The sequence below is a fragment of the Pygoscelis adeliae genome, unplaced genomic scaffold (genome assembly GCF_000699105.1).
Source record: "Pygoscelis adeliae isolate BGI_AS28 unplaced genomic scaffold, ASM69910v1 Scaffold42, whole genome shotgun sequence".
Lineage (NCBI taxonomy): Eukaryota > Metazoa > Chordata > Aves > Sphenisciformes > Spheniscidae > Pygoscelis > Pygoscelis adeliae.
The window spans coordinates 1,142,590-1,156,913 of NW_008824283.1; the positions used below are offsets into that span (position 1 = coordinate 1,142,590).

Below are 14,324 nucleotides of genomic sequence, written 5' to 3' on the forward strand. Positions count from 1 at the left end.
TGCCCGGTGGCGGGTCTGTCTTGGAGCCGGCTGGCATCGGCTCTATTGGACACAGGGGAAGCTTCTAACAGCTTCTCACAGGAGCCACCCCTGTAGCCCCACTGCTACCGAAACCTTGCCACGCAAACCCAATACAGCTTCACGTTAAAACACTAAAAGTTATCATTATACATATTATCTGAGAGGTAATTATCTTTGATGACCTTTTCCGTATATTCCTGTTTTATCTTTTAATACAGAACAATTCCTATTAATTAATGCTTGCTTATGCAAAGACATGTTAGATTGCATGTATCAAGCTAATGCACTGAGCCTCGTTACTTTGAACACAGATCCAGATGAGTCATTAAAAAATTCCAATGAACAAAAAAGCAATAAGCAGGAATTTCTGTATAAAACTGTACACTATTCAGAAAGTTAAGCTCCTAATAATCCATGCTATCCCTAAATTCTCTGACTACATGAATCATTTTACTCAGAAACAGCGAGAGACAAATTTCGCTTTACTTTTGTGAAATGACTCTATGGCAACTGAAAAGAGAAGCATTTGGCTTTAATTCTTCTACTGAATTTACCATTGAGAAGCACAAGAGTTATTTCACCACCCTTTCAATGTTCATAATCGCATTAGAATTGCCTAAGAAGCAGCGTCATGGCACACATTTAAAGTTTCTGTCTCCCTATACAGAACATACGTGACCGAGATAGGTTATTTTATTCTGTAGAGGAAAACCACTAATTTGGAGGTAAAAGCAGCAGTGTTCTTTCTGCTTGAGCATATCGGAACAACAGCAATACAGATTCTTACTGTGAATTCTGTACACACTCTGCTATTTTGGGATTTGAAGAGTTGCAGTACATTTTTTTGTGACAGCTTAGTTCACAGCATTATATTTTGCCACAGAAGTTTAGGACCTGAGCCAAAATGGAGGCAGTGGAAAGGTTCCCATTGACGTCAGTGAGCTTTGGATCAGGCCCCAGACAGCTAAGGACTAGGATTGTTAACTTACAATTAATATGCATCTACACTGACCCTAGAATAGTCCAGGCGGGAAATTCCTCTTTTGCTTTTACAATTGGTTTTAGCATCTTTTACTGGTAACTTTGAGAAAATACTAATTAAAAAAAAAAAAAAAAAAGACCCGGCCATTTTAATCTTCGTATTTGTAAGGAGTATCTCTTTTATTGTTTAGACGACTTCTTGCATTTCAGTCCTCTGCGGTAACAAAACTTCTTTCCAGTGTACCCAAAATCCATCGTGCCTGACAACACAAAGGGGGAAAAAAACCCACCGCACATTTTTTTTGCCCCAGAGACTTTATAAAGCGAAGGCAGCTTTGTAAAGCGAAGGCTTCCTCCCTCCCCCCAAAACTAAATTAAAGCCCCTTGCATGGGTAAAATGCTTCCATGATTTCCAGCCAAGGAAAAGCAAACTGCCATAAGCTGTTCAGAACAATTCCTGCGAGGGGCACAGATGCAGGCATTTCCTAAACAATACGAACAGAAGAAGCTAAAAGCATTTGAAATGACCCTGACCTAAACACTCCCTCTACACACTGCCAGTGTTTACGACTTAAAGTCTTCACGACTTGACTATGGAGTCAGTTTCCTTAACCTTCCTCCCTTCCTCCCTCCCCCCAAAATACCAGTACGCACGGGGAGATGAGGCAGTTCCCCTGCAGACCCAGGCTTTCTATCTATTTCAAGCACTAGCAAGCTTCCTTCATATATACTTTAACATTTTGCATTCTCTTCTGTTGTCACGAAGCAAGAGGAAACTGTTAAAGGCTTTGACACCTGCATTGTTTGCGAAACACCAGTGCCTGAATCTGTCTGCTCTAATTTCCTGCAGCCACGCAAAAAAAGAAGTTATCTGAAGCAGTGTTAATTCCTGGCACGCATGGAGCAGACCATCCCATAATCACGATGCAGACAGTAGGCCACGCAACATTCAGCAGAACAGAAACGTTATTTTTTCAACTTCTTCGGTCATGCTACTGCCTGGGATCTGTTTCGGAGAAAATATTAACCATTCGGATAAAGGGAAATTTATCTTTAAAACACCTACATAAAAACTGAACTATGACTTGTTTGTCCAGGCTTCGAATAGCTCTTTACATTAAATTCACCAACAGTGAAACACGCCATGTGAACGCCGTTTTACTTCTCCTGCATCTTCTACAATGAGTGATAGCTTAGAACCTAAAATAGAAAGCTTGTTAAAGAAAGTGATAATACCAAGATACTAATACCACTGTTTGTCACTGCATGTTTTCTCTTTTGATGTCTCATTTTAGGGTAAATATGACAGGCAGATCAATATATTTTAAAAACTGTTACATACTCAAAATTGTCAGCGATGTCTTGAAGCATTACTCCTCCCCTCCTCATACGATGTCAACACATATCCTCCACACGCTTTAAAAAAACCCCAACAACCAAACAACAACCTCAGCTTTTATAAGATCATTTGGTTTCCAATTTTCTTAGGAATTATTTGCCACAGACTATATAGCATTACGGTGTACAACTTCTCGCATGTTAAAATACAGCTCTCAGTAGTGAGTAACTTGGGAAAAAATCCACTATTCCAGTCCCAACAGTCGCTATGCTTATCTGTAATAATGGACACATTCTTATTTCTTTTGCAGTTCACGCTGTCCAGTTTTCCATCACTGCATTTTGTCAGAATCTCGGAATTTCCTGTATAGTAATGAGTACTATCCCATCGAACAAGTTAACAGTGCTATCCAAAAGGAAAAAGGAAAAAAAATTAACCGCTCCGTTACATCCTTGTGCGTAACAATAAAACACAGTAAGGAATAGCTGCAATTTATCTGGACATGACATAAGGAGGCAAGAAAGCATACATGAAGACTCCTGTGCACACAGCAGTATTTATATCCTTTGAAGCTATTCCTTAGCAAGTGACTTACTAGATTCATTCCCAACCCCACGGACTCGGCTGACATTGAGGAGCCTCAGCAACCTTTCATCTCTGGCCCACATTGTCGTGTGCTTCATCAGGTCTGTAATTTCACATGCAAGTGTCAAGTCAGTATAAAACAACTGCCATGTTTTCTGTTCAATTCAAATTGCTTGTCGCTATATGTATCCTCCAAAAAGGCCAGGGAGTAGATCAACCTCCTATCAAAATTACTATTCACACTTCATTCAAACTAGTCAGGTTACCTCTGCTACTGAGTCCCCCTTGTATCAGTTAATGGGAAGTTCATGGAGAAGAGGCTCTCGAGCTAAGCATTCACTTCTTCCGGCAGACCTTTCAGCAATTTTAGATTGTAAACTTAGTCCTATTTTAGAACTACCCAAGAGGTCTTGACACAGGCAGCAAGCGCGCTCATCGCATCACCCTATATGACTTTATTACAGTTTACCCACATCATCTAAGTTTCCTCAGCTCAGCTCTGGCTAACTATTGTCTGATTAAAACCACAAAAAAGCACATCGTAACAGTTAAACATGGCACAAGGACATTTCGCATAAAGCAAAGGATTAGTTTTATTTCCAGGCATGAGAAATATAAGACCAAATTTCCCAAGAATACAACTCATTTTAAAAAATAAATGCCATCAACATGTGGCGCCACTGCTTCTCCTCTCCTCATACAGTTTCATTGCACGCATTTTTTTCAAGTGCAGTCAAACAGAACAGGAGCAAACAGCACAGCAACAACCTAAGACCTGTAAGATATATAGTGTTCCTACAGAGTGAGTAAAATGAACAGGAAAGCCGACTCTGTGACCCGTAAAAACTTTAGAAATTTTCACCACCTCTGAAGTTAACAGGCAAAAATTTACAGTACCAAAGAGAAGTATAAATTGCATTAGGCACACTGTTAAACAGTACAGTAGGAAAAAATATAGGGCTTTGAACAAGCCATTTGAAGCACAATAGAAAGGTTAAGGCATTAACGCAGGCTTGGTATCCAACCAACTATGTTAAGGGCATCTTTGGGTCAGTGGAGTTTTTCCATCTGGAGGAAATCTCTTCTTTACCTGCAAAGCAAGAGGCAACTTAATTATTCCTTTCCAAGGAGACAATTTACTAATTGAAGACCTGGTTGTTAACCACAACTATTTCCATTCCACAAACACACTGAGAAATGGTCAAGAACTGTAGATAATTCATCTATATGGAGCTTCAAGAACAGTCTCTACTTTCTTGCCTTTTTAGTAGTTTCCTTTCTGAAGTTACTGCAAGTAGTTTTAGTTACATTATAAACTGGTAGAACAACTATTTTACTAGGAAGTTTTCAATGCCGTAACAGCATCCAGTCACCTGGATGATAGCCCTTCTTGCGCTTGCATGAAGAGAGTTCCTGGTCTGAGAACACAGACTGTAAATTGACAAAGTTAGGAGAAAAGGCGGTGTTAGATCACATTGCTTGAGAGGCTACAGCCCGTATTTACCACAGCTACACAAGTTTGCATGTTCTTACATACTGCCATCCAAGCCATTAATTTGAGTATATAGGTAAGTCATCCAATACATCATCATCACTTGACTTGGAGGGATACTGACCAAAAAGAAAGACCAAACTTCTGTGATTTGGCATAGATCAATCAAGTCAGGACCTGTAGAAGCTCCTCACTAGAATGCAGTAGCCTTCTGCGTGTATTTTCAGCCTGCTCCGTTGGTCAAGTAAAGTGGGTTTGCTTAGACTATCCTCATTTTTAAATAAGATCTCTCCACTCTGGGAATTAGTATTCCATTCTCTTTGCTTTAACTCTTTGCATTGTCCATACTAATCCATCCATACCTCAACTGAAAGAGAAATGGGAGGCAGAAAAAAGTATAGCACATGCACCCTAAGTGCTGGAAAAGCACATCTCAAAAGCCAAAAATAACTGGTCAAACAAGAAATGGTAGCTATATTTATGGGATTCCGTGCAGTGTCAGAGAGATATATCCCAACTCTTTCAGATGGAATCTAATTCACAGCTCCTGTCTAGTGAGAAACTCAACAGGAGGCTCTGAGTGCAGAGGCACACAACAGCAAAAGACAGGGCACTGCAGCCTGATCAAGGTAGCCACCTCATTGCCGCTCAGCTCACTCAGCACTACAAGAGTAATTCAGACAAGATCGTGGAGAAAGTATGTCCTGTAATAGCACATTTCTAGGAAGAAAGAATGTAATATTTAACTGATATTGGAGGATTGTTACATGCTTTTACTTTTTCAAAGCATTCTTTTTCACAAAGACAAGAACCTTCATTTTATTCCAAAATTAAGCCAATGAAATCAGATATATCAAGGGTTAAAACAAACTGCTTTATATAACACAAAAGCATGTGCTATATAGGTCTCAACTTCTCCATTAATAAGGTCAAAAATGACAGCTCCTCACAAACTTTCTGGCCATCCTAGAACGCATTAGTTTCCTCTCTTCCTTGGTACAAATTTACCTTCAGTTCTCTGGAAAATCCTTCACTGAAAGGGAGGGGGAAAGCCCTGATTTTTTTAGCGGGCGCCTAGAGTCCAAGAGTTATATCTCATCTCCAGTTTGTCCTTGCTGGTTGCAATATACAGACCATTTATCAGTCAGAAGGGAGCTCAATTTTTATATGCAAGGCATCCACTTGTCCAGATAACTACATTTCAATTTCAGATCCCAGGCAACTGAATTATCCTATGGGATTCAGGGATCTGTATGCCCATTACCAGAATACACTGGTCTCTGTTTTAGCTAACTAATTATGTGTTAACACATGAGCAGTGAAAACACACCTAGGCAATTCAGCTTGACTGACTTACCTAATTACAGGCCTCTCCTTGAAGCAGGGCCAAATCTACCTTTAGCTCCTGCTTGCTGCTTAAAAGAGAAGATACAGACACATACACATGCCACAGTGACACCACCACAGTTCAGATGAACCCTACTTTGAAGCAGTGGAACTTTGCTTCAGGGTAAATGTTCAGGATGCTTTACAGACAGCATTTAACTGAGCTATAACATGATCTGCCATCGGTCTGCTGCTATTGGACTTCTGTAAACAGAAGTTAAAGTAATAACAGCGAGGGGGTAGACAGTTAAACCTAAAAGGACAAAAAAAAACAGGTAAAAAACTAAGCATGTCTAATCATTCCGTTACCAGCATAAAAACTAAAATCACGGGTAGTTCTTTCCACAGCTATCCTTCATTTGGACCTTCAACTCCAGATGCTGCTGTTTTAGAGAAAACTGAAGTCATCATGGTACTTTTAGTACAAGACTTTGTATTTTTGCTGGTCATGTCAGAAAGCATGCCCAAGAACTGCAACGACAGCATTCCAATAGCACTACCCAGATAGCAACCACCAGGCTCATCTATGACTAAAGTTGCACACAGGCTATAATAAAAAAAAAAAACCAAAAACATTCACCTGGAAGCTGAGTGTCAGTGCTATACATTGACAGAAGATAAAGAACGATTCTAATTGCAGTTCTCACTCCGACTTCCCAGATGAATGAGGGCAACTGTATATTGCCTTGGAAATCAGGACAGGTCTTGAATTAAATGGTAGTAGGCTTGAAGAGAGCTTTAACAATTGTTAAAGATTAGGAAATCCACTTATGCTAGCTATTAAAAGACACCCCAGCCCGATTTTTTTTTTTTTGTAGGAAGAAATGTACTGTTCTCCTGACAAACCCCTGCTTACTCAACACAGCACCACATGACATGATAGCAGAGAAACATAACTGTACAAGAATTTAGTCCAAGCTTTTCACGGTATCCAGTCAAGATTGACATCCAAAATATGTTTTGTTGCAGTCTATAGAAAGATAAATTACTCCTGCAGAACAGCTAGCAATTCTGAACACACTGCTTACACTACTGTTCAATTTCTCCTAAAGCTTTAACATACCAAATATATTAATAAATCTGATCATACTCACCTAGTCAATAAATTGCAGCAGAGGACAGACATCCTTAAGGCCAGTGGGATTTAAGATACCAGATTGTTTCATTGCTTAACTGTGGCCCAAAGAGAGGGTTGAGTTGAGCTAGAATCGCAATCAGCCAACTGCAAGACAACCCCCCCAGCCCAAAAGAGAGAACATCAGCCAGATTACAAAGCTTATGATAATGGAAAGGCTTGTCCAAAGCACAAATACTATCAGAGAAGAAAAGATGATTTTCAGGAAGGTCTAGCATCAAATCAAAATTTTACTCAAGCTCATACACAAAGACCAGATACCAGCAATGAAGATCTGGTACCGAATCATTCCGCAGCGGAAACAAGAAATTGTCCCGTTCAATTTAAAGCAACGCAAAACCACCTGACAGCATTTCTCTCGTACTTTTCCTTTGGCAGGCCAGTGTTTTGAGACATATGAAACAGGTATTTGTGGGCTCAGAAGACAGAAACATGAGAGACAGACCTTTTCTCAGTGCCTTTGACGCATCCTTTAAACAAAAACCTCTGAGAAATATACTTTCTCTCATTTGCTCTTATTTTCAGTGTATGACAACCTACCCTTGCAGACATGGCATATCTTTCATCCGAGATTGAACAAAAGTGAATTTAAACCTGGCACAGAGGTCAAGAAACAGGGACCTGAAGCAAAAGGGTACAATGCTACAGGAACACACACACATAAAATTAAAAAACCCACAACAACAAAACCAGTATGACAACAAACCCCAGATCACCAGCAACAGCAGCCTTGTCGTCAGAGCAGTTCACAAACTAACACTGCAGAAGCCATAGCCAGAACCGAGAACAAGAGGAACGTAGTTTGTGGAAAATATCCAGGAAAGCTAAACAGAAATAAATATTCCCCTGTTAAAAGATATATTTGCTTTGTAAATATTACAAGATTCAGAAAAAGCAATGGATGCTTCCATGGATTTAAATTTATCTTAAATACTAACTATACAAACACATTTAGTGAACACACTGGCTCATCTGTCTGCTATTTCTAGAATGCTTTGTAAGGAGGAGAAAAAGCAGAGCAGCTTTGTAACGGGAGCTGCCACAAATGTATCAGAGTGCTTAGGCAGTCATGGAAAATTCCACACAAACCTTGATGCCTTGACCAGCAAATGAAGTTAAGTGCAGGTCTGCTGTAAAGTGGCTAGAACAGCCAGGGGCAAAAGATGTGGGCCAGACTTAAAGAAAACACATCAATCCTCTTAAAATTTACAAATATTTATTTTCAATGCTGCTTTCAGTTTTGCACAAAGTAGGACTCTAGTTAAAACGACGTGCTGAGCCTGCAGCAGTCTATCAGTCATGCAAGCCCTGAAATATGTAGCGGGATCTACAAAGCAATTAAAACATCAGCAAGACACCACCAAGAAGAGCCAATAACCTTTAGGTTGACATGTTTCTACTTTGCTATCCAAAGCGATGACAACAATGTATTTTGAAACCCTGTTAATCGTTATGTTAAATTTACTTAAGGGAAAAGCAAATTAGCTCTTAAAATACCACGGAATTTATTTTGCAAGGGTTAATTTTCATATACAAAAGACAGATAGAAGGGGTGCCAGAGCACTGTACCATCTGCCTTTAGCATCCTGAACTAACAGAAGTGGGAGGAGGGTAGAACACTAAAAGCCTGTTAAAGCACATTATTATCTTTCTCACTGTCCAGAAGCACAGAACTCTATGCACAAGTCTCTCACCTCTCTGTGCTTCCTGAGTTCTGACCCAGCATGGCTGGGAATTAAATGAGCTGGAAGCACATTCAAAATATTGACGTGTCCCAGCTGTATAACCCTGCTTTAGGCAAGTGCTGTGCAGTTTTCAAAAGCTATTTGTTGGGACCACGCTGGATACCCGAGCTCCGAGCCACAGTGGCATTACAGGTCAATAGTATATTCCTCCTCCCTGCTCTGCTAGGGCCTAATAATTTAAAGCAGTAGTTAGGCACTGAACTCTACGACTCCCCTGCATTCAAGATAAGTAATGAAAAAGCTTTTCCCACGTTTTGCTTAAGCAATGCTGCTTTATACAATAATCTATCTTGACAATGCAAAACAAAACACAGCATTCAAAGCAAAACAAAGCAAGCCTCTGTATCCAACATGTACTGTTCTAGAGTTGCTAAAATCAGGTATAGCATTCAAGCCACCCACAGGTCCTTAAATTCTACCAGATACCACTTACCAGTGTTAATTACCCAGCTCAGACAAGGAAATTAAAAGTTCCTTATGTTCTACCAGAAAGATTTTTTAAAAGGTCTTTCTACCATAACTGCCATCTGTCTATGCTACGTATTACAAATTAAGGTCCTGCTATCTCTGTTTAAATGTCAATTTGAGCAGCCATATTTTCTTCCTTTTAGAATCAGTAGCAAATAAACCATTTTTCAAGGACCCTGTCCTCTGTTAGTAGAATATCATGGTACTGTTTCAGGAACTGCTTTGTAAACAGCAAAATAGATTTAGACTTTGACAGTGCCTTACAACATGGTGTAACCTGTAATTTCTGCAGCAGTAACTCCTTATACTTTGCCTTATATTTTATCAGGTTCCTGAGGCTCGTGTATTCTCCCTCAAAAGACTGCTGGGTACAATTTCTGTACACAAATTATGCACTTACCCGTGCAAAAATTTTCCATAGAACAACCAAATTAACACCATGTGATCAATATGGTTATTCAAAATGATCACTGTTAAGTCTAAACACAGAAGAAACAGCTTTAAGTTGAAGCGCGATTGACTTTAAATTTAATTACCACAAGTTCAGCTTGATGCAAATCAATTTGTCAATCAAGTGGTGTTTAATGAAGACAGGAAATTGTTTTTTCCCCTATTTTCAACTGGAAAGGTAACTCAAAGAGTATGAAAATAGGTCTAGCAGAGTTCTAAACAACTCTAAAAAGAAGTCGATAACAGCACCAGCCACCTACTGAGGACAAACAAATACAGAAGGCCATACCTGGGACAACACAAGTTATTTTAACCCTAACATATCCGATGAAGAATCCTCAGAAACCATTCTTTTGGGCTTCCTTCAAGACTGGTATGAAAAATGAGTCTCTTTCTTTAGTCACCGAAATTAAGGTCCGAAATTTTTTCAATGCCTCCCCCAAAAAAGGAAAAGGATATAGCAAGAACAAACTTACATACGTTTGAATAAAACAGAGTAAAGAAAGGTTGGACCAAATGATCTTTCGAGGTCCTTTCCAACCAGGACTTTTCTATGATTCTATACAGAATTCATGAAAAAAAAAAAAAGATTGTGTGATGAGGCAAGTTCTATCTTGGAACATGAGGAGAAAAATCTGCTTTTTGTTGTATTCTGGCAAGCAGACACTATATATGTAATTTATGTGGTTGGGTATAATTACTGATGGTTTAAAACATAGTAAGATTTTGCTGCTTCTCTTTTTTCCCAAGGTGTAATTGGAGAAAACCAAAGGCAATACAGAAAACAAGTCAGAGCCCACAAGATTATGAAGAACCTCCTCACGGGACATGCAAGAACAGATAAATCACGTTAATGACACTAGATTTATAATAGGTCCGTTTCAGTACAAGAAAAAAAAAATCACTAAAGTTACAAGTGAAGTATCACTGTACATTTGAAGAGTTCACAGCATTCAAGTTAAGAAATTCTAGAACAAATACATTCCACATCATCATCCAGAGGATTCTGCAGATGCCATGTAGCCTCGACTTCAAGGAAACCATCCTTCTTCAAACAATAAGGAAAACAAACCCTAAGCTTCAAGGATTTTAGAAGAGTAGGACATTATTTCTATTAAAATACAGAGTAGGAAGAACTTAAGTGAGAACTTTAAACTTAAACAAAACCAAAACAAAAACCAGAACACACCCCCCACCCCCACCCAACTTACTGTAACCTAGTAAAAATGAGCATCCAGTTGACCTTTCTTAGCCAAGCATTTGGGACCTACCACGAGATTGGGCTGCTACATACTTTATGTGCAGGCAAGGAGGCCTTCATAGCACTGAAATTCCCAAATTTCAATCCCAAATTCAAGTTGCTGGCACTGCAAAGCTCTTCTCAAGTTTCTACATCTGTTCAGCAAAACTTTAATTTAAAAAACTGTCATAGATACAAAACACAGAACCAAGTTTGCTATACTTTTACAATTATCCAGAAGAATGATTTCTTAAGACTTCACCTGTCAAATACTCTGGATAAAAAAAAAAAATAGGCCTCACCTGTATAAAACCTGAATATCACATTATTAAACTAGATCAAACCTGCATAAGCCTGTGCCACAGGCCAACCCAACATGGAACCAAACAGGCCCCTCCTGGAACACGCTGACGCTGATAACATGGCTCTTGGCTGCCAGTTCTTAAGAATGAGTCTTGAGATTAGAGATGCCTTTCTCTAAATATTCACATTAAGCTCCTTAGAGTAGCATAAATAATGCCTAAATACTTCAGGAAAGTTCAAATACCACTAAGGTTCAAGTGGAACTCTGAATAATGATTTTATTACAAGTTAACCCTAAAGATCTAAATAGCCTTTTACCAATTTACTCTCCATAACAAATTCTTCCCAAACACCTTTCCAAGTTATTTCTGCATAGCACTTTCTTTGACAAGGTCAGTCTCTACAGTCTTTAAAAAAAAAAAAAAAAAAAAAGAGAGTGAGAAAACAATAAAACAATAACCACACTTTCTCTTGCGGACTCCAGCTACAGCTGGCTTACCCCTTGACAAAAAACAAAAACACAAACATGGTATGAGGAGTTCCTCAACAAGTCATGTTGTTATTTCTACCAATTCTCTTACAGAAAAAAGGCAGCCTCAAAATATACCACGCATTTAAAATGAAACAGTCTTCATATATCAAAGCATCACAAGTTTGTCACAAAAATAATTTGTCATATATCAAAAACCCCCACGTATAAGGTTTTCCATGCACTGCTCTACCACATTTTGAGAATATATTCAACCAAACTAAGTAAAGCAAAACTCATCAGTAGGTTTCAATTAGTATCACCTTAGAAATAAATGTAAGGGTATAAAGAATGAAAAAGGCAAAAAGTCATCACTCTACTGTGAATCAGAAAAATTCTAGAATTGGCAAATTGCCATTGTATTTGTGAGCAACTAAGCCAGTGAATTGGAAAGAAGCAATATCAAGTCAACGCAGAGCACTATTCAACAGTTATGTGTCAGAAGACAACAAGAGGAATTCAGGTTTGTTTTAATTCAGCAGCCACCACCAGGAAAATGTTTTCTTCAGCAGGTTGAAGGTCTTTAGAACTAAGAATTCTAAGAGCCGTCAAAGAATACCATGTGTCTAAATCTCTGTGACACATTTGAAAAGCTTCTTCCTAAATGTCTTGAAGATATAAAAAAGGAACTTTTGATTACATCAGAACTGTGCCTTGATTAAGAGGCAAGACATTATTTATACTTACAACAGGTAGCAGCAAACAGCACATGTCACCAGCATTGTGTTGATAACACTGCAAAAAGGAAGGAGAGAAACAGCTGATTAGGTGTCATGTTATGACTGACCACAAGATACATTGGAAAAAAACCCCAGCAAACAAGAACTAGTTCAACTTTGATCATACGGAGGGTGACTCAACACGAGTGTTCTAACTTCTTCCAGCTGAGTAAGTTGCAAAGGCACAGCTAAGACTCTGCAAAAGAACTGACACAGCTCTGGCAAACAGAAGCATACAGCTCTATTTAACAAAAATCACTCCAGAGAGGAGCAAAATCTTATGCAGTCAGTGTCCTTGCTCCATTTCACAGTCACTTCTACCAGCAAGTTCGTAAACTACTGAAGCTGGATGTTCTAATGCTAACAGTAAACAATAAACATTTTCTCCATTTGCAAAATTGTGCTTACGGAAAATTTCAGTATCAAAACATATCTTTTAATTTTATATCATGAATGAGGGTTTTGCAAATTGAATACAAAATAAAATCTCAAAGCCACATGAAATTATCTGTAGGATACGATTTTCCTTTCTTGCTGAAAGAAAACTGTGTCAGAAACCATAGTTAAGCTGAAAAGAAGCAAGAATCAAGCAGCTCTTGAAATTGAAAATGGTAAAACTGCAGCTATACACACACATGATTTTGAAATGGAAGGAAAGGAAACAAGATTTTCTAACAGTGAGTTATCTATGCAGCTCATGGAACTTAGTAGCAAAGTGGAGGGTTTTTTTCTTTTTAAATTATAAAAAGGGATTTCCCTCTATGTATTTCCCCCCCAGACTGAATAACAAAAACTCATGCTAGGTCAGTAACTTCCAACCCTTTTGTGACATGGATAACATTCAACATTTTTCATCTGTCAATACGCACCCACCTTGTCAACTTTCAAACAAATGCTACAAAGCTAACATAGCCTGGGTTAAGCTTCGAGAACCCCTCCTTTCCAGGGAGTCCCAGAGTCATCGTTTGGGAGTTTTAGCCTACGTAATGTGAACTCTTAGGTCAGTTACAAGTTTGCACTGACTTCCTTTGTTAGAAAAAGAACAATCCTATTCAGAAACAGGCTTTGGGTAGAGTGTTTTTGTTTTTGTTTTTTTTTTTTAAGAAGATGAGAAGTTAACAGACTGCACAGTGTTACTACAGACATGCTATAGAATCAGAACACAGCAGTGCTCTGCTCATATTTGTTAAACAATCACATTTTGGAACAATGACAGAACATCTGTTGGTGACCTGCATCCTTCCCACATACTTTAAGGACATGCCTGGAAGACATATTTCCAAGGTATTTCTGAGGACAGGCAAGTTTTCAGGCACAAAACACACTTCAGGTTTGAAACTGAGGCAGTAAATATCAGAGCTAAATAGAACTATGAAGAAAATTCTTCCAAGTTTAGATAAACAACTAAGAGAAAAAAGACAGTTGGTACCTGTGGAGTAGAGGGGATGTCAAAGAGAGGAAGAGAGATTAAGAAGTCATTATCTCCTAGGGAAAAGAGAAAGACAAAAACTTGTCTACTTTTTAATCTGAGCAGCTACAAACACTGCAGGAAAAACGTCTCCGCTTAGATGCCCCGCGTTTGTCCTCAGGCCACCACAGCTACAAGGCCACTAGCGTACATTTAAGCACAGAACGGGGATCTACTACAGCAACTTTCTCAGTCCCATCCAGTGTGAAACTGGAGGACAGTGGAAGAAGTTAGAAGAGGTCAAGTAAGAAAAGAGAAAGGAAGTTACTTCTCAGACACCATCTAACCTAACAGACCTCCTTGCCACAGGACGCTGTGTTATGCAGACGTTTACAGGGCTCGAGGGGAAAACTCAAAGCCGTGACGGATTATTACGGCAGGGAAACACTGCTCCCGGCTCCGGCCCCACGCTCGGGAAGCCTCACAGGCGTTTGCCCCGGCCTTCCGCCGCTGGCTGGATCTC

At 39.1% G+C, this 14,324-nt stretch overlaps 1 protein-coding gene across 1 annotated transcript in view; it reads right to left on the reverse strand.

The window, feature by feature from the left end:
- Positions 1-2,455: 2,455 nt before the first annotated feature.
- Positions 2,456-14,324, reverse strand: part of ATP6V0E1 (ATPase, H+ transporting, lysosomal 9kDa, V0 subunit e1) — a 13,022-nt gene continuing 1,153 nt past the window's right edge. The window contains exons 2-5 of the mRNA XM_009318551.1: positions 13,823-13,855; positions 12,362-12,409; positions 6,899-7,026; positions 2,456-4,016 (exon numbers count right to left, since the gene is read on the reverse strand). Of these exons, the coding sequence (XP_009316826.1) occupies positions 6,933-7,026; positions 12,362-12,409; positions 13,823-13,855 (175 nt within the window). The 3' untranslated portion in view covers positions 2,456-4,016; positions 6,899-6,932. The remainder of the gene's footprint in view (positions 4,017-6,898; positions 7,027-12,361; positions 12,410-13,822; positions 13,856-14,324) is intronic.